The 20,669-nt window shown below is 39.2% G+C and overlaps 1 protein-coding gene and 1 non-coding gene across 2 annotated transcripts in view; one reads left to right on the plus strand and one right to left on the minus strand.

Annotated features, from left to right (window-relative positions):
- DGLUCY (D-glutamate cyclase) overlaps window positions 1-20,669 on the plus strand; it is a 208,993-nt gene that overhangs the window by 174,651 nt on the left and 13,673 nt on the right. Inside the window, 3 exon segments of the mRNA XM_072624965.1 lie at window positions 1,831-1,979; window positions 11,776-11,895; window positions 13,134-13,288. Of these exon segments, the coding sequence (XP_072481066.1) occupies window positions 1,831-1,979; window positions 11,776-11,895; window positions 13,134-13,288 (424 nt within the window).
- Window positions 3,086-3,188, minus strand: LOC140515080 (U6 spliceosomal RNA). Its single transcript, XR_011970840.1, has one exon. It is a non-coding gene; the product is annotated as a U6 spliceosomal RNA (small nuclear RNA).

Raw genomic sequence — 20,669 nt, forward strand, 5'->3', positions numbered from 1 at the left:
TGTTCATCCACACCTTTACTTTGCAGGCACGTGTTATGTATGTGAATACGTGGATTCCACCCCTCCCCCCAACACATCTCTATCATGGCCATCATCCCTTTAACCCTTCAGATTAAGGATTGGCAAAGGAGAGTGAGGGGATCTTGTATTTTGCAACAAGACATAAGTATCTTTGTTATTTAACCAATAAGCTCCAGTGTCCTGTTTAGAAAACCTATAACAGTAAAAGGGGGCAGCTAGGTAGCTCAGTGGATAGAGCACCAGACCTTTCTGACTTCAAATCTGGGGTAGACATTTACTAGTTGTGTGACCCCAGAAAAGTCACTTAACCCTGTTTTGACTCAGTTTCTTCATGTGTAAAATGAAGGACAAGGAAATGGCAAACCACTCCAGTATTTCCTTCTAAGAAAATCCCAAATAGGGTCACAAAGAGTCAGACATGACTGAAAAATAACTAGTAAGCAATGATAAAAGTAAAAATCACCTTAGGTTTTGTTTGCTTGTATCCTGCAAAGGGGGATTTTCAATGAATAGAAGTGCCCTTCAATTGAGGATTGAATGGAGTGGGAAGGGGGAAGAGATAGAGATGGCAGCAGGATAAAAAGCCTTGCTTAGACCTCTAACATCACAGAGAGTATCAGGCCCAGATACAAACAGTGGACCCCAAATGGTCATTATTGCCGATTACCGGAAGAGTGCAGAACCAGATGGGGTTTGATTCCATTATCATCTGTCATTAATGTTGTTGTTTAATGATGTCCAATTCTTTGTTACCTCGTTTGGGATTGTCTTGACAAAGATACTGTAATGGTTTGCCATTTCCTTCTGCAGTCAGTGAAGACAAACAGAAATTAAGTGACTTGCCTAGGGTAACACAGCTAGTAAGTTTCTGAGGCCAGATTTGAACTGAGGCCAGTCAGTCTTCCTGACTCCACTAGCCATCTAACTGCCTCTTATTAATAGTGAGGGGAAAATGCCTGGCAGGGAGAATGAGGTGCCAGATCTGAGGAAGGGACATGATTATAGGAACCAGAATACCAGTGATGAAACAAGGAGTATGGAGACAGGCCTAGAGGTAAATCCAGGAAGCAAGGACACCCTAAGCCCACTGAGGTGATGCCACAATGAATGAGAAATTGGAGTCAGAGTCAGAACTAAAGCAGAGTTTTTTGTGGACTGGTTTTGGGTTTCTAATAACTTCTTTTGATTCAGTGGGATCACCCTCACATTCACTGTGTGGCCTCAGACAAGTCACTGCCATCCGTGAGCCTTAATTTCCTCATCTGTAAAATGGGGATAGTAGTAATACCTCCCTGGGTTGTTGTGAGGTTTCAATGAGATAATTGTAAAATGCTTAGCACAGTGCCTGGCATGGAGTAAACACTCGAAATGTTAGCTCTTATTCTTCTTGTTATTGCTATTATTATTAATAAATTATTCCATAATTCTGAAATGGGAACTTCTAAAGATTCATGGTTCATGTATATGCACACAAACACAACGCATATTTACATTTATATACATTAGTGTATATGTACATACACGTGTGTGTCAGTGTGGTATGGTAGATAGACAGCAGATTTAGTGTATTGGAGCTGGGTCCAACATATGCTGGTTGTATGACCTTAGACAAATCACTACACACTTCTTTAAGGTTATTTATAAGTTACACGGAAGTTTCTGCATTGGCAGAAAGAGTTTTTTTATTCAGTAGTTTCCTATATACTAATAAAATCATAGAACCGATCTCTGTCCCTATATATTTATACTAACAGCTTGTTCCCTGAGGGATATTACCCATAACCTGCTTCTTTTCTTTCCTTTCTGCAGATTTGATCATTTGGTGGCTATAGAGCATGCAGGAAGGGCAGCTGATGGCAATTACTACAATGCTCGAAAAATTAATATTAAGCATCTAGTTGACCCCATTGATGATCTCTTCCTTGCTGCTCAGAAGATCCGTGGAATCTCATCAGCTGGTAAGAGAGCACAGAAAACTTGGATTTAAAAGGGATGGTGTCTCAACATGAAACACGTCCTCTTGACTGCTGAACCAAAATTTGTTGTTGTTCAGTTGTGTCTGATCCTTCGTGACCCTTCATGGGCTTTGTCCATGAGATTTCCTTGGCAAAGATAATGGAGTGGTTTGCCATTTCCTTCTTTGGTGTGTCCCCATTTTATAGATGAGGAACTGAGGCAAATAGGGGTTAAGTAACTTGCCCAGGATCATCTAGCTGGTAAATGTCTCAGGCTGGATTTGGATTCCGATCTTCTTGACGCTAGGCTTGGTGCTCTATCCATTGTTGCCCCAAACCAAAATTAGAACTACTCATAATAGTTTACTTTTCTATAGATTTATTTACTGTTTACTCCAGACTATGTATCAGGGATTCTTAATCTTTTTGTGTGTGCCATGGACCCCTTCTCAGAACAATGTTTTTAATGCATAAAACAAAATATAGAGGATTACAAAGGAAATCAATTATATTTAAATAGTTATTAAAATAAATATTTTTAAACCTAAGTTCATAGATCCCAGGTTAAGAATCCCTTTTATATTTCTCTCATTTTATCTTTACATAACCATATGAGTTAGGTGGGGCAGGTGTAGTTCCCACTGTACACATAAGGAAATAGACCCTGACATGAAGAGTGATTTCCTGAGATGATACAGCTATTTATTGTCAGAACCCAGATTAGAACTGATATCAGGAATCAAATAACTATCAGAGGCTACCCCAAAGGGGGAAAAAAATCTACAAAACTGCTCAGTACATTAAAAGTCTGAAAATATGTGCAATGTGCAACAACCATGGCCTTGCCACCTCTGCAGAGGGGTCAGTGGAGGTGTCTTCTCCTAATTCTTCTTTCAGGCCACACTTGTTCTTTGTAATTCTGCAACATTCATTTGTGTTTGTGTGTGTGGCTGTGCTTTCCATTGACGTTGTTGTAGTCGTTGTGCGTATTGTCTTCTTGGCTCTGCTTACTTCGTATAAATCTTTGCATGCTTTTCTGTATTCATCATGTTTGTCATTTAATACAGCACAGTAATTTATACATACATTTATATAGCCCAGCTTGTTTAAAAAATAGGAAGCGCCTCATGAATGTGCGTGTGTTATCCTTGGGGCCATGCTAATCTTCCTGTACTGTTCCAGGGTTAGTATATGTGCTTCCAAAGTGAGTATACAGCAAAGCCATCCTTCTGAATGATATCCACAAGCACTCAAAAGAGTTTAATCTAACTATCCACAAAGGAAAACCAAGTAGATGAAGAATGTCTTTTGTTGAGGCTATGATAGGGGATTGACTGACACCTAATACTGCTGCTCTGTCAGTACTCTGGACAGATTGTGCACATGGACAATAAGCAGAATTAAATGGGAGAAAGAGGAGGAGACTCGATTGCATTTGGACAATCGTACGATGCTTTGCATGACTGCACACTTCTCTCCTCACCTGAATTTGGCAAACATTTAGTGAGCTATTTTGTTCAAGGGGATATAAACAAACGAAAAATAAATGGTCCCTGAACGCAAGCTCTTGCCATCCTTCTGGAAGGATAGGATGTGTGGATAGATAAGCAGGTACAAAGTATATACAGAACCATGCAATAAAACCCCATCTTTCAAACGCCAGTATTCTTCTAATGATATTATATGATTATGAAACATGGAATACTGGTCATCTGCAGAATTGCCGATCACCCCCAAGGCAAGACAGGGATAATTAGGTTAGGGCATATTTTTAAAAAATTTTAAATTTTATTGATACCTCTTGATTTTTTTATGCCACTGTCCTTTCCTGACACACTCCTTCGTATTTCTCCTTTGTAACAAGGGAAGATAGTTAAGTAGCGATGATGATAACTAGCGTTTATATAGAGCTTTAAAGCATGCAAAGCCTTTTACATGTTTTAACTCATCTGATCTTCACAAAACCCTGGGAATTAGGTGCTGTTTTCCCCATTTTATAGATGAAGAAATTGAGGCTGACAGATGTTAAATGACTTGGACTGTGACTATAACACAATCTATTGTACCACTTAACTATAAAATCAAACAACATGGCAACCCTGTCTAACAGTATGTAGCATTCTGCACCTAAATTTATCCACCTTTCTAATGAGAGGTAGGAAATGTTTCTTATACTCTGCATGCCGAAACCAGTATTGATTATTGCATGTCATCTGAGTTCATGTCTTTTTGTATTGTTTTCATTTAAATTGTGGTAGAATGTTCTTGTTCAGTATATATCAATTTGTTCACAAGAGTCTTGCTATGTTTCTCTGAATTCCTTGTGTTTGTTGTTTCTTAGGCTATAATAATATTCCTTTATAATTCTACAGTTTACTCAGCCATTCCTCAGTCAAGGACATATTTTTCTTTTGTTCTGTTTCCAATTTGTTTTTGCATTTATATGTTGAATCCATTTCATTCGTATAGTGAATTCCCAGATGAGGAAACTCCCTCTACCCAGGCAGTTTGGAACCTTCTCTACAATTTATGTGATGTAGGAGAACTGATTTAGAGCACCCCAAGGTAAAGAGGCCCTCCCTGCAGTCACAGTCAGGGAGTCAGAAGTAAGACTTAAACCCAGAGCTTCCTGGCTTTGAGGGTTCCTCCCACTACAGCGACAGCCACGACTATGATTGTGAATGCAACCAGGGCAATGACGATGACAGCGACTACTACCACCTTCTGCCTCCATCTGTCTCTGTCTCTCTCTGCCCCTCGCCTTCTCTAACTTTGCCTGCTCTACTCTGCTCTCCTCTCCCTTTCCTTCTGATTCTCTTCTCTTCTCACCTTTTCTCTGCCCCCTTCTTCCCTACCTCCTCTTCTCTTTTCTCCTCACTCCTCTGTCTTCCTCTCCTCTCTTCTCTTCCCCTCTCCTCACTTTCTTCCCTCACTCCCATTTCTCTCTAAACTATTTATTGACTTTCTCCAAAATGGTTAGACTAATTCCAAGTTGCATGACCTATAACCATAACATTAGTGTTAGGTTGTTCTAGATTACTAAAGAACTGCACAAGGAGTAGTATAAAACCTACCATTTAGGAGATATATGACTAGAAAAGTATGTGGGCTGGTCAAGTACTGAGGGGGAAGGATAACACTATGGAAACCTAGGTGCTCCCTTGGTGCCCGTATGATGTTAAGAAAATCATAGATTTAAGTTGGAAGGGACTTCAGAGGTCACCTAGTCCAACCTCTGTATTTTACGGATAAGGAAGCTGAGTTCCCATGGGAGTTAAGTGACTAGTCCAAGACCATAAAGCTAACAAGTGCATGGGGATTTGAACACAAGTCCTCTGATTCTGAATCAGCATTTGTTCCCTTATATCATGCTGACCATGTTCAATCATAGTTTTAGAAGGCACTCAATACATTAGGTGGGATTCTCTGTGTAGAATTGAGGGGAGAACAAGGACAAGGGTTACGTAGGAAAAGAAAAAATGGATGAGTGAAAAGAGCGATCACATTAATGGATCTGCTGTCAAGTACAGAATGTGCTTTATCCTATTACCATAATGTGTCTAATTAAATAAATACTTATTAGGGACTTACTGTGCATAGAACACTGTGTCTGCACCTGGGGAAGGCACAAAGTCAAAACAGTCTTCATCCTCAGTGAGCTTAGTCTAATAAGGAGAGATGAAAACAGATCCATGCGCACGTACAAATGGCAAGAACACTGGATTTGCGGTGGGAGCCTGCCTCTAGTCCTGATTTTGCCACTAAGGAGCTTTGTGACCTTAGGCATTTATATGTGGGATAGTGATAGGGACTGGATCAGTTTCACTGGTATAGGGAATTATGCCTGGGAAAACACAACTCTCTGGGCCTCTTCTGTGAAGTGAGAGGTCTTTTCAAGGACCTAGCACTGTGATCCTACAGGAAACTTGCTGAAAGAGGTTCCAACTGCTTGCTTAATCGCAATAATTTGGTGTTGGTAATTATAGTGTGATTTTACATGATTAGGAAAAAAGATGAACAGTCCATGATTGACTATCTAGTTTTTCCTGATAGTAACATAAGAGGCAGCAAAATGGCTCCGTGGATAGAGAGCACTAGGCCTGGAGTCAGGAAGATCTGAGTTCAAATATAGCCTCAAATACTTAGCAGCTGTGTGACCCTGGGCAAGTCACTTCACCAGTTTGCCTTAATCCACTAGAGAACGAAATGGTGAACTGCTCCAGTATCTCTGGCAAGAAAACAGTGTGGTCCACAGGGTCATGAAAAATCGAACATGACTGCGTAACAACAAGAGTGACTTAGGTGCTCTGGAAGGCATGATACTTTTGAAAGGGTTAATACAGCTCCCAAAGAGATGCAGTCTCTTAAGGCGATGGGAAAATTAGGTTCATCTTCTTATATTCATTTACAACTCTGTCTGAAGACTCCAGAGTGTTTCCCAGACTCATTAGTCCTCTCAGCTGCCTCTGAGGTTTCATTGAGACAATTAGGTACCTCTGGGATGATTAGACAATGGCTGCAAATTGCTTTTGAAGTTCCCAGAAAGGCTGCTCCAGAAATAAAGGACAGCATTCTCTTGTCATTATTGCCTCTTCCTCTCCAGCACCTGGCCTCCCTAGCTGGAGGGCATTTGGGTTTTCAGCTAGCAGAGGGTTGGATAACGTGATTGGCACCTAGAGGCCTGGTTAAGTAATCAAGTGCGGCATAGTAGGGGCCAGCTAGGTGGCGCCACAGTGTGCAGCGCCTGGAGTCAGGAAGACCTGAGTTCAGATCTGACCTCAGACACTAACTGGCTGTGTCACCCTGGGCAAGTCACTTAACCCTGTTGGCCTCAGTTTCCTCATCTGTAAAATAAACTAAAGAAGAAAATGGCAAACCACTCCAGTGTCTTTGCCAAGAAAACCCCAAATGGGGTCACAAAAAGTCAGACATGACTGAAACAACTGAACAACATCAAATGGCATAGTGGAGAGCCCTAAGATTGGATTCAGGACATCTGGTTCTGAATTCTTTGATTGTTAGCCAGGTGACCTTGGACGAATCATATAACTGAGGCTGAGTTGCCACATCCGTAAAAAGAAGGAGGCAGCATAGTATAGTATATTTGAGTGGTTGGTTCACAGACCCCTTGGGGGTCCACAAGAATGATCCAATGCTAAAAATTTCTTGATCGCACCTTAGGTAGTAAATTAATGCAGAAGGTATGAGTAACATATTAAGTTATCTTTAAATTAATTTAATTATCCTTTAATTCTTAAATATCCTTTAATTAAACTGCCCATGTTGTTGTCATTAAAAGCGTTCACAGAATAAAAAGCATTGAGAGGAGCAAAAAGCTCTAGACTTGGGAGTACAGAGAGACCTGGATTCAAGTCTTTCCTCTGACATTTAGTAGTTGTGTGACCCTGGGCAAGTCATCTAACCTTTTGAGCCTCAGTTTCCTCATGTAAAATGGAAAAAATAATAGTACTTGTCAGATGAGAATGTGCGAGCAGCACTTATGAACTTTGAAGTGCTATGAAAGTATCAGCTTTTATTAAAATGGAGCTACCTAGCTTTCAGGATTATAGTGAGTAAAGTACTTTATAAAGTGTTGTGAATACATGAGTTATTATTTTGATTTCTATGGTCTCCAATGCACTAGTCAGGGGTTCTTAGCTTGAGGTCCACAGATGCCCAAAGGAGTTTCAAAGGATCTGTCAATTTAGATAGGAAAAATAATCTTTATTTTGGCTAAGCTCAAACTGAAATTTTTTAAAATTATTTTTTAAAATTATCAAAATATTATTCTGAGAAAGGGTCCTTTGGTTTCACTAGACTTCCAGAGGGGTCCATGACCAAGAAAAAGTTATTAAACCTCTGCAGTAGAGGTAAATCCTGTGGGGAAATTCTCAGTATCTCCTCTTGAAGAGCTGAGCTTTTTGTGGTTGCTGGTGACATACATAAAAAACTCATCTAGTGAAGTAGCATTGAAAGCACTAGTTTGGAAGGCAGGACAGCCAGACTTCAGTGGTGGCCCTGTCATTGAGTTGCTATGTGACTGAGCAACTCACTCTTCCCGGTTGAACCTCATTTCCTCATCTGTAAAAATGAGGTGGGTAGAATTAGATAATTAGAACAATATCTCCAGTTTTTCCTTCTAATGTTCCATGAGTCAATCAGGGACCCCCTCCTGTATGTCTTTCCCTACCTGGTGCTCCCTTTACCTCAGGTTCCCCGTCCCTAAATATCAACTGTGTAGTGTGTAGTAGAAGGTGTAACCCATGGTCCAGTGCCTTAAATTCCAGACCTGTTCATGGTGAATGACCCACGAAATATCACTCTCTTTGGCTCATTATTTCCCAACTAAGAGTTTGCTCTGAGAAATCTCTAAATATAATTCCTGTCTGGTCTCAATAGATTTGAGTAACAGAGTCCTGAAAGCCCTATGCAGGCACTCAAAGTAATAAAGCAAATGTTAGGTAAGTACAGGACAGACTTAATTCCAATTTACCAAAAATGTAGACATTACAAAGGACTCATCAAGAACCTATAAGCAATGCAAACACTTAAGGGGACTCACAAATTCCCTTAAACAGATCAGTATGATTTTCTTCCCTCTCTGATGGGAGTCTTACTTTTCTCTGAGATCCTGAAGTCTAATACTGCCCTGTAGTTTGCCACCACCCTCCTCCTTTGTAAGGGAACCAGATTCAGGGTGGCCAGTTGGGCAATCCCTAACCCTTCAGTTACTTTTATGTTCCACCATGATGATGTAGGTCCCCTCCCTAACCATTTCCTAGCATCTCACTATAACTTGGACATTCTCTTCAACACTTCAGAAGGAAAAGAACTTGGGCTTCTAGACAGGTAACATTCTCACATTTCTAATAAATTTCACCTTCATACCAGAGACCCACACAAACATTTAGTACTACTCTGAGGGAAGTGTATGGGGTATTCAGAGACAACTAGCACTTCTGATGGGAGGGCTTGCCAAGCCATTTTCAGGACTGCTCATCCACTTTTGGTGTTCACCTTGACCCAACTCTTCACCTGTGACTCCAAGAATCTGTAGCATACAGAGTGGCTACATCCTGGCAAAACCTTCTTGGCAGAGAGACACATTGAGGGTAACTAACAGATCTCAAATCTGTCAGTGAATTAAGAAGATGTCTACCCCAGGCACATGAAGCCTTCGTCCAGCAGGATGGGTGCATGAAAACATTTTGTTCTAATGGTCACAAAGGTGGCTGAAGCAGGCATTGTAGAGGGCTTAAGCGCTTGGTCAGACATCAAAGATGCCAAGGTCATCTGCTGCATCTTGGGCCATTGCTAGTTCTTTTGACTTTTGCCACTGGACATCAATTACTCTGGAAGAGAGAGTGAGGCTGACAACTCTGTGCAAGTCTGCTTCCCTTAAATCCAGTTCGCTAGCAATTCAGAACATCGCCCTGTGATGTCATTGTTCTTCTTTGAAGACAAAGGTGTGAATAACAACAACTCAACGAGTGTGACTCATTATTCCTATTATTATAGCATCCCACCCAGGCCTTCCCCCTGCTAAAAAACGATTCTTCCTTCTTCCCCATCAGAATCCCCATCCTCAGGGTCCTCTCATCTAGGCTTCAGAGAAAATGTGGACTGATTACAATCATTCATACCAAGGTGTGATGGACTAATACCAATATCCCTCCATTTTTTCCATTCCCAGAAGAGTTGGAATGGCAATTTCTTTTTTTCTCCAATTTATTTATTTATTTTTAACATTCTTTTTTTCAAACTGAGTTCCAAATTCTCTCCCTTCTTCCCACCCCTGCATCAATCAGCTGAGAAGGCAAACAATATCATGTCAATTGTACATGGGAAATCATGCAAAATATATTAGTCATATTTTTTAAAAACCAGAAAAATAAAGTGAGAAAATTATACTCCAGTTTGCATTCAGAGTTCATCAGTTCTTTCTCTGGAGGTGGATAGCATTTTTCATCATGAGTCTTTTGGAATTGTCTTGGATCATTGTATTGATCAGTCATCGAGTCTTTCAACAGTTGATCATGATGACAGCATTGATGTTGCTGCGGACAATGATCTCCTGGTTCTTCTCACTTCACTTTGTATTCGTTCATAGAAGTCTTGCTATGTGTTCCTAAAACTGCCCCCTTCATCATTTCTCATAACACTCTATCACATTCATATGCCACAACTTGTTCAACGGTTCTCCACATGATGAGCATTTCCAGTTCTTTGCCATTACAAAAAGAGCTGCTATAAGTGTTTTTGTACATAAAAGTCCTTTTCCTTTTCTTTGATGTTTTTGAGATACAGACCTAGTAGTGTTATTGCTGTTTCAAAGTGTACGCACAATTACGTAGCCCTTTGGTCCTAGCTCCAAATTGTTCTGCAGAATGGTTAGGCCAGTTCACTATTCCATCAACAGTTCATTAGCGTACCTATCTTTCCCTCATTCTGTCTAGCATTTGTCATTTCTGATAGGTGTAAGGTGGTACCCCATAGTTGTTTTAATTTGTATTTCTCTAATCAATAGTGATTTAAAACATTTTTATATGACTATAGATAGCATTGATTTCTTCTTCTGAAAACTGCTTGTTTATATTTTTTGATCATTTATTCATTGGGCAATGGCTCTTATTCTTATAAATTTGATTCAGTTCTATACTCAGTATATATTTGAGACCCAGAGAGGAGAAGTGATTTATTCAGTCACATGAGGTAGTGATTGAGCCAGGATCCGAATCCAAAGCTCTTTCCATTGCGCCACATTGTACCACACTGTGTGTGTGTGTGTGTGTGTGTGTGTGTGTGTGTGTGTGCGCGTGTGCATGTGCATGTGTGTGTGTGTGTACATCCATATTCACGGGCATACGTGTGGACCTCAGTGCTGCATGCTCAATAAGAAACAGATCTTTTAGAAATTTTCTAAAATTTGGCTGAGTATTTGGCTGAGAACAGAAGAGTAAATGCAGAGTAAGGGCTATTCAGAGACCTTAGTCACACCTCTAAGCCTCAATTTCTTACTCTGGAAAAATAATTTTTAAAAAGTAACCATAGCTAAGATTTGTACAGTACTCACTATATGCCTGGCACTGTGCTGACACTTTACAATATGACCCGGCGTGGAGGGGGGAGGTATTCTTATTATCCCCATTTTATAGATAAGGAAACTGAGGCAGACGGGTTAAGTGACTTGCCCAGTGTCATGCAGCTAGTAAATATGTGAGGGGAGATTTGAACTTGGGTCTTCTTGATTCCCAGTCCAGCATTCTATCCACTGTACTAAACAATAGCCAGCATTTGTGTGGTACTTTAAGGTTTGCAAAGTACGTGACAAGTATTATTTCATTTTATTGTCACCACAACACTGTTGAGAAAACTGAGACAGACAGAGGTTAAGGGACTTGCCCAGGGTCACACAGGTAACAAGTGTCTGGGGCAAGATTTGAACTCAGGTCTTCCTGACTTAAGGCCCAGAGCTCAATTCCTTATGCCACCATGCTAAATAGAAGTGGTCTTGGGATTTAAAGGGATCATTCAATCAAACAGCGTATACCCAAGTAAGATAAGAAACTGGAGCTGTGATTTCATTGATATAAGAGACTCCCAGAAGAGGAAACTCCTTCCACCAACACAGGGCAGCACCTCCTCTGTCCCTGGATCACTTCAGCTGCCTGCCTCTAAATCCCTCATTCACCTCACCTGACAGACTTGGTGTTGTTTTTATTGTTATGTGTTGAACATGACTTTTCTTCTTTCTAGTTTGTGAAATTGATCTGTTTGTCCTTTTCCCCTTCTCACCTAGATATTGGTGATGGAGGGAATGAACTTGGGATGGGAAAAGTCAAAACATCTGTGAAGAAATACATCAAGAATGGGGATGTCATAGCTTGTGATGTGGAAGCTGACTTTGCTGTCATAGCTGGTAAGAGGATCACAGCGTCAGTCAGACATAAGCATTCATTAAGCACCTCCTACATACCAGGCACTGTGCTAACTGCCAGGGATACAAAGAAAAGCTGCCCCTGCCCTCAAAGGGTCTACAATCTAATGGGGGAAGCAATGTGTCAAAAAATGTACAAAGAAAGGATTAATCAATCAGTAAGCATTCATTAAGCACCTACTATGCTAAATGCCAGAGATACAAAGAAAAACAAAAGACAGTCCCTGCCCTTGAGGAGATTACAATCTAATGAACAAAATGCAAAAAAATACACAAATTATATAATCAACCCGAAAATATTTATTAAGAACCTACTATTGTGCTAGGCTAAACACCAAAGATATAAAAAAAAAAGATGGGATATATATATATATATGTGATAAATAAGAAATAATTAACAGGGGGAAGGCAGCAGAAGCAAGAGGAGTTGGGAAAAACTTCTCTAGAAGGTGGGATTTTATTTGGGACTTAAAGGAAGACAGAGAGGGGAGTAGTCCAAGCAGAGGAGGGAGAGCATTCCAGGCATAGGGGACAGTGGGAGAAAATGCACAGAGCTGAGAGAACAACCAGAAGGCCAGTGTCACTGGATCAAATGTCCTACCATAATGAACATATAATATAATATATTATATTAATATAATAAATATTACTTTCTATAATTATTGTATAATAAATATATTTAATAAATAGAAATATTAATGTATTTAAATAAATTAAACATAATTATGTTCTTTTAATGTGATTATATATGTTGTACCAGATATAATGATGTAATTATATCATAATATTATATATAATAATGTTATACGTAATTATATAATAGTTCACATTTGTATAGAACTTCATGATTTAAAAGCACTTGCTCCTAATTCTCCTGTGAGATAGGTAATATAGGTATTATTATCCCATTTTACAGAAGAAGAGATGGAGGGTAAAATGATTTGTCCAAAATAACACAATAAGTGGGCAAGTTAGGACATAAAATCTTCTGTCACCAAGGGTAGCATCCTTCCACTCTAAGATTAGTCAAAATGGTCAATTTCTTAATTTTGAGGGTTATTAAATATCTAGGGATATTGTGAAATACTTTCTTCTGGAGCTCGGTAAAAGGACTGAACCTCTTCTGCCCAGATTGTTTAGGGGTAATCCTACCTAAAGACAAGGAAATGAAGCAAGTTTTCTCTATGGTCCTGTAATTTCAAGTCTGTTTTTTGTGTCAGGTGTTTCCAACTGGGGAGGCTACGCTCTGGCCTGCGCACTCTATTTACTGAACACAAGCAACAGACATCAACACTACTTACAGAAAGCTGTTAGATCACCCACCAGCTCATCAAGAATATCAACCTGGGCTCAGGCACTCCCATCTGTCATAAAGGTGATGTACTACCTAATGCTCTAAATTTCCTAAATTTCCATTAATTGCCTTCTAGTTCTGTTCCTCTTTGAGATTTCTGTTCACACTTACATTTACCCCCCTCCATTGCCCTCTAGATGATATTTACTTTCAATTATTTGAAGAGACACCAGTAGAATATTGGCATTGGAAAGATGAACTTTTGTTTCCAAAGGAGGTTTGGGGTCATTAAAAGTACTTGGCAATTTCCTGAAGGCAATTTATCCTGTTCTCCTTCTCCTTGTTCAACTCTAGGTCTAGTTCACTGTTCATATGCGCTGTCTACCCCATATTCCAAATACTTATAATCTCCAAGCTATGTGTAATGAAAAGTTTAATGAAAAATCAAAACCATGGGGGAATAGGAGAAGGCATATATCATCCCCGTCATCCTCTCTGCTGCTGGTATTGTCCCAAAAAACCTTTCAGGGAGCTTACAAAAGATGAGCTTACATCATAATACTTTTATTAAATTACACAAAGCAATTATTTTATCTGCCTGTGCAATATAGTCTCCACAGCATTAAATGTAAAAGAATAATAGCAGAATATCAGCTTGCCCCAGAATTGCTTCTGTCTGAGCACCGCTGAAAAGATGAAAAAAAGATTATTAATAATAATGACAATAATTCATTGATCCATGATCTCACTGTTGGGAGTAGTCACCCTACTGGTGCAAATAACAGTCCATTTATGCCTTCTCAGCCTGTGTGATTTTTGTACCTGTCCTTTGATAAAGCATCTACAAAAGAGCCACCCAGATAGTCTGGAGACCCTCTTTTAGACCTTTTAACAGTGTATATTAAAACTGTGGAATGAAAACTCATACATAAAATAATGATAAATGAATACAAAACAAGCACTAGTGTGTGTGGGAGCAGGGAGGAGTAGGGGACAGAAATTAACTTCTTTGGCAGAGCAGATAAAGGAGAGAGCAGTGTGGCCTAGGGTCCTAAAGGAAGGCTTTATGAAGACCTGAGCTGAGCAGGTGAGAGGAGGGAAGGGCATGTCCACCAGGAGCAGAAAATCCCAATCGATACTCCAGTCCAGAGACTGTAAAGAGTAGGTGGAGGGAGGGAGGGAGGGATGTATGTACTTGCACAGTGGAATGGACAGAGGGAGGGAGAGAAGAGTTAGGAGACCAGCCAGCTTAAGGGAGAGGGTTTGAGGTAAAGATCTGGTTTGAATCAGACAACAGATGAAAGATGCAATGGGACAAATTATAGAGAACCTGCAGTACCTGATGAGTTTGAACTTTATCTGATAGGCAAAAGAGAGCTATTGTGGGTTTTTGAGCAAAGGGGGTACTAGCACAAGTTGATCTCTCCTTTTCTTAATCACAATAGATAGCACTTAGAGTATATCTGTGTTATGGGCAATACATGTTAGGAGGAATATTAACCAACTGGAACATGTGCAGAGCAGGGCCTGAAAGTCAGGTCATATGATGAATGGGAGAGAAAATGAGGGATGGAGAAGTGAAGACACTGAAGGACTAGGAAAGCTGTCTTTAAGTATGTAAAAAGCTGTCATTGGGGAACAAGTGTATTATTACTAATATTCATAATAATTAGTGATAACTAGCATTTATATGACACTTTAAGGGTTGCAAAACACTTTATAGCATCTCATTTGATCCTCACAACCACCCTGTGAGGTAGGCATTGTTTTAATCCTCATTTTACAGGAGAAGAAACTGAGACTAGAAGAGGTTAAGTGCCTTATCCAAAGGCCACAAATCTAAGTAAGAGTCTGAGACAGGATTTGAACTGTTGGTCTTCCTGACTCTTGGGCAGCTAGGTGGATAGAGCACAGGGCCTGGAGTCAGGAAGACCTGAGTTCAAATTCAGCATCAGACACTTACTAGCTCTGTGACACTGGCAAGTTCAGAATAACAATCCGATTGACTGGTTGATAGATGTATCTACTGAAGTATATGAGGTTCATAATGGTAAGTGTAACTTGTCTAAAAATTGTCCAGGCTAAGCCTGGTGGAGTTTCATGATCAGACCTCAAGAATTACTGGATCCCGTCCTACATATTGAAAGAAAGCTTGGGGGCAGAGGCTGAAAAACTAACTATCAGGATATATTAGAGGGGCTTTCTGCATTGGCTAGGAGATTGGATCATCTTCTGTCTTAAGATTCTATAATCCTGTTATTATCAGGACCACTGGTGTTTTGTGGTTTGTTTTTTTCATTTAATTAGGAGCTGCCCCTTGCTGTCAACATGCACTTGCTTCCTAGCTTCTCAACCAGTATAGAAGTCCGTAAGGGTGGAAATCTGCACACCTTACGCTTGTTTAGAATCCTCCACAGTGCATAATGGGCAGAGAAGTGTGGAGGGGACAGAGTGCCTAGCCTGGAATCTGGAAGTCTCATCTACCTAAATTCAAATCTGGTCTCACATTTGAATTGATTTTTTGTTGTTTTCATTGTTCAGTAATTTTTCACTCATTTCTCACTCTTTGTGACCCTATTTGGGGTTTTCTTGGCAAAGATACTATAGAGGTTTGCCATTTCCTTCTCCAGCTCATTTTACAAATGAGGAAACTGAGGCAGTCAGGGTTAGGTGCCTTACCCAGGGTAACACAACTACAAGTATTTGAGACCAGATCTGAACTCAGGAAGGCGAGTCTTCCTGACTCCAGGCCCAGTACTCTATCCCCTGTGCCACCTACAGAAAAGGAAAATGGTTGATGCCGTAGGGGATGTGAAAAAATAGGAGCATTAATGTGCTGTTGGTAGAGGGACCACATCTGTAAAATGAGCTGGAGAAGGAAATGGCAAACCAGCCAGTATCTTTGCCGAGAAATCCCCAAATGGGGTCATGAAGTGTCAGGAGGACTGAAAAACGACTGAACAACAATACTTAGCACAATTAGAGTGCTCATTTAACTGTGCTTGTGTAGGAATGTATGAATGAATGAAGCAATTATTTTATTTTACTTTCTTGTTTTGTTTGTTTTCAGTGTTCTACAGTCACTTCCACATATCTTAGATTTTTCCCCTCCCTTCCCCTCTACCTTCCCACTCCCTCTCTGAGATGGCATACAGTTTTATATAGGTTCTACACATACATTCCTATTAAATACATTTTCACCTTAGTCATGTTGCATAGAAGAATTGAAATGAATGGGAGAAATCATAAAACAAACCAAAACGTAATACAAAAGAAAAAGATCTGCTACATTCTGCGATCGAATTCCATAGTTCTTTTCCTGGATGTGGAAGGCATTTTGCCTTAAGAGACCATTGGGAATTTTTTAAGTCCTTGCATTGCAATGAAGTACTAAGTGTACCAGAAAAATTCCTCGCACACTGTGGTTGTTGCTGTGTACAAAGTTCTCCTGGTTCTGCTCCATTTGGTCAGCATCAGTTCATATAAGTCTTTCCAGGCCTCTCTGAAGTCTTCTTGTTCATCATTTCTTATAGTGCAATAATATTCCATTACATTCATATACCACAATTCAGCCATTCCCTAGTTGATGGGCATCCCCTTGATTTCCAGTTTTTGGCCACCACAAAGAGAGCTGCTATAAATATTTTTGTACATGTGGAACCCTTTCTCATTTTTTTTTTATTTTTTTTATTTTTTTTTTTATTTTGTAATGTTTAACAATCACTGCCATACAATTGCGATTTTATCCCTCCCCACCTACTCCCTCCCCACGACTGCATACAATTCTGTATAGGTTCTACATATACTTTCCTATTGAGTATATTTTCACTATAGTCATGCTATGTAGTCAGACTAAGATAAATGAAAGAAATCGTATAACAAATCAGAACATGATACACAAACACATACACATACACAAACATGATCTGCTACAATATGTGAGTGACTTCCATATTTCTCTCTCTGAGTGTGGCAGGCATTTTGCCTTGAGATCCTCCATTGGGATTTTTTTTTTTTTTTTTTTTTGGTAAGAAGTTCTTGTGTTATTACAAAAATCTAAGTCTACCAGAAAAAACTCTCACACACTGTGGTTGTTGCTGTGCATAAAGTTCTCCTGGTTCTGCTCCTTTCACTCAGCATCAGGTCATATAAGTCCTTCCAGGCCTCTCTGAAGTCTTCTTGTTCATCATTTCTTTTTTTTTTTTTTTAATTTTGTAATGTTTAACAATCACTGCCATACAATTGTGATTTTATCCCCCCCACCTACCCCCCACTCCCCCCCTCCCTCCCCACGACTGCATACAATTCTGTATAGATTCTACATATATTTTCCTATTGAGTATATTTTCACTATAGTCATGCTATGTAGTCAGACTAAGATAAATGAAAGAAATCGTTTAACAAATCAGAACATGATACACAAACACATACACATACACAAACATGATCTGCTACAATATGTGAGTGACTTCCATATTTCTCTCTCTGAGTGTGGCAGGCATTTTGCCTTGAGATCCTCCATTGGGATTTTTTTTTTTTTTTTTTTTTTGGTAAGAAGTTCTTGTGTTATTACAAAAATCTAAGTCTACCAGAAAAAACTCTCACACACTGTGGTTGTTGCTGTGCATAAAGTTCTCCTGGTTCTGCTCCTTTCACTCAGCATCAGGTCATATAAGTCCTTCCAGGCCTCTCTGAAGTCTTCTTGTTCATCATTTCTTATGGCACAATAGTACTCCATTACATTCATATACCATAATTTATTCAGCCATTCCCCAATTGATGGACATCCCCTTGACTTCCAGTTTTTGGCAACTACATAGAGTGCTGCTATAAATATTTTTGTACATGTGGGACCCTTTCCCATTTTTATGATCTCTTGGGGATATAGTCCTAGTAGCGATATTGCTGGGTCAAAGGGTATGCACATTTTTGTAGCCCTTTGGGCATAGTTCCAAATTGCTCCCCAGAATGGTTGGATGCGCTCACAGCTCCACCAACAATGAATTAGTGTTCCAACTTTCCCACATCCTCTCCAGCATTTATCATTTTCTTGTTCTGTCATGTTTGCCAATCTTACAGGTGTGATGTGGTACCTCAGAGTTGTTTTGATTTGCATCTCTCTAACCAATAGTGATTTAGAGCATTTTTTCATATGATTATAGATAGCTTTAATTTCTTCCTCTGAAAATTGCCTGTTCATATCCTTTGACCATTTATCAATTGGGGAATGACTTGTATGATTATACATTTGGATCAGTTCTCTATAAATTCTAGAAATGAGGCCTTTATCCCCGAGCTTAGCTCTAAAAATTCTTTCCCAATTTACTACATCCCTCCGGATTTTGGTTGCATTGGGTTTGGTTGTGCAAAAACTTCTCAGTTTAATGTAATCAAAGTTATCCATTTTGCATTTCATAATGCATTCTATCTCTCCTTTAGTAAAGAATTCTTCCCTTCTCCATAGATCTGATAAATACACTATTCCTTGCTTCTCCAGTTTATTCATGGTATCAATCTTTATACCTAAATCATGTACCCATTTGGACTTTATTCTTGTGTACGGTGTCAGGTATGGGTCTATGCCTAATTTCCGCCACACTGTTATCCAGTTTTCCCAGCAATTTTTGTCAAACAATGAGTTCTTATCCCAGAAGCTGGGGTCCTTGGGTTTATCAAACAGAAGGTTGCTATATTCCTTGCCTACTGCATCTTGAGTGCCAAGTCTATTCCACTTGTCTACCTCTCTGTTTCTTAGCCAATACCAAGTGGTTTTGATAATTGCTGCTTTATAGTACAGTTTGAGGTCTGGTAGCGCTAGGCCACCTTCCCAAGCATTTCTTTTCATTAGTCCCTTTGATATTCTGGACCTTTTGTTTTTCCAAATGAATTTTGATATTATTTTGTCCAGCTCTAGAAAGTAATTGTCTGATAGTTTAATTGGTATGGCACTAAATAAGTATATTAATTTGGGTAGAATTGTCATTTTTATTATATTAGCACGGCCTACCCATGAGCAACTAATGTTTTTCCACTTACTTAAATCTGACTTTATTTGTGCAAAAAGTGTCTTGTAATTGTGTTCATATAATCCCTGGGTTTGTTTTGGCAGGTAGACTCCTAAGTATTTTATACTGTCTACCCTAACTTTAAATGGGATTTCTCTTTCTATCTCTTGCTGTTGGACTTTGTTGCTAATATATAGGAATGCAGAAGATTTGTGTGGGTTTATTTTGTAACCTGCAACTTTGCCAAAGTTGTTTATTAATTCTAGTAATTTTTTACTTGAATCTCTGGGATTCTCTAGGTAAATCATCATATCATCTGCAAAGAGTGATAACTTAGTTTCTTCTTTGGCTATTTTAATTCCTTGTATATCTTTATCTTGTCTAATTGCTACAGCTAACATTTCTAGTACCATATTAAATAATAGTGGTGATAATGGACAACCTTGTTTCACCCCTGATCTTATTGGGAATGCATCTAGCTTATCCCCATTGCATATAATGCTTGCTGAAGGTTTTAGATAGATACTGCTTATTATTTTATGGAAAGTTCCCTTTATTCCTACATTCTCCAATGTTTTTAGTAGGAATGGATGTTGTATTTTGTCAAAAGCTTTTTCTGCATCTATTGAGATAATCATGTGGTTTTTGTTAGCTTTGTTGTTGATGTGATCGATAATGCTAATAGTTTTCCTAATATTGAACCAGCCCTGTAGTCCTGGTATGAATCCTACCTGATCATAATGTATTAATCTCGTGATAAGATGCTGTATTCGTTTTGCTAGAATCTTATTTAAAATTTTTGCATCTATATTCATTAGGGAAATTGGTCTATAATTTTCTTTCTCTGTTTTGTCTCTTCCTGGTTTGGGTATCAAAACCATATTTGTATCATAGAAAGAATTTGGGAGGACTCCTTCTTCCCCAATTTTCAAGAATAGTGTATGTAGTATTGGAATTAACTGTTCTTTAAATGTTTGATAGAATTCACTTGTGAATCCATCTGGCCCTGGAGATTTTTTCCTAGGGAGTTCATTGATGGCTTGTTCAATTTCTTTTTCTGAGATGGGGTTCCTTTCTCATTTTTATGATCTTTTGGGGATACAGTCCTAGAAATGGTATTGCTGGGTCAAAGGGTATGCATATTTTTGTAGCCCTTTGGGCATAGTTCCCAGTTGCTCTCCAGAATGGTTGGATCAGCTCACAGCTCTACCAGCAAAGAATTAAGAGTTCCAATTCTCCCACATCTTCTCCAACACTTATCATCTTCCTGTTTTGTCATGTTAGCCAATCTGATAGATATGATATGGTATCACAGAGTTGTTTTGATTTGCATTTCTCTAATCAATACTGATTTAGAGAATTTTTTCATATGACTATGGAGAGCTTTCATTTCTTCCTCTGAAAACTGTTTGACCATTTATCAATTGGGGAATGACTTGTATTCCTGTATATTTGAC

This window comes from Notamacropus eugenii, chromosome 7, assembly GCF_028372415.1.
Source record: "Notamacropus eugenii isolate mMacEug1 chromosome 7, mMacEug1.pri_v2, whole genome shotgun sequence".
Taxonomy (NCBI): domain Eukaryota; kingdom Metazoa; phylum Chordata; class Mammalia; order Diprotodontia; family Macropodidae; genus Notamacropus; species Notamacropus eugenii.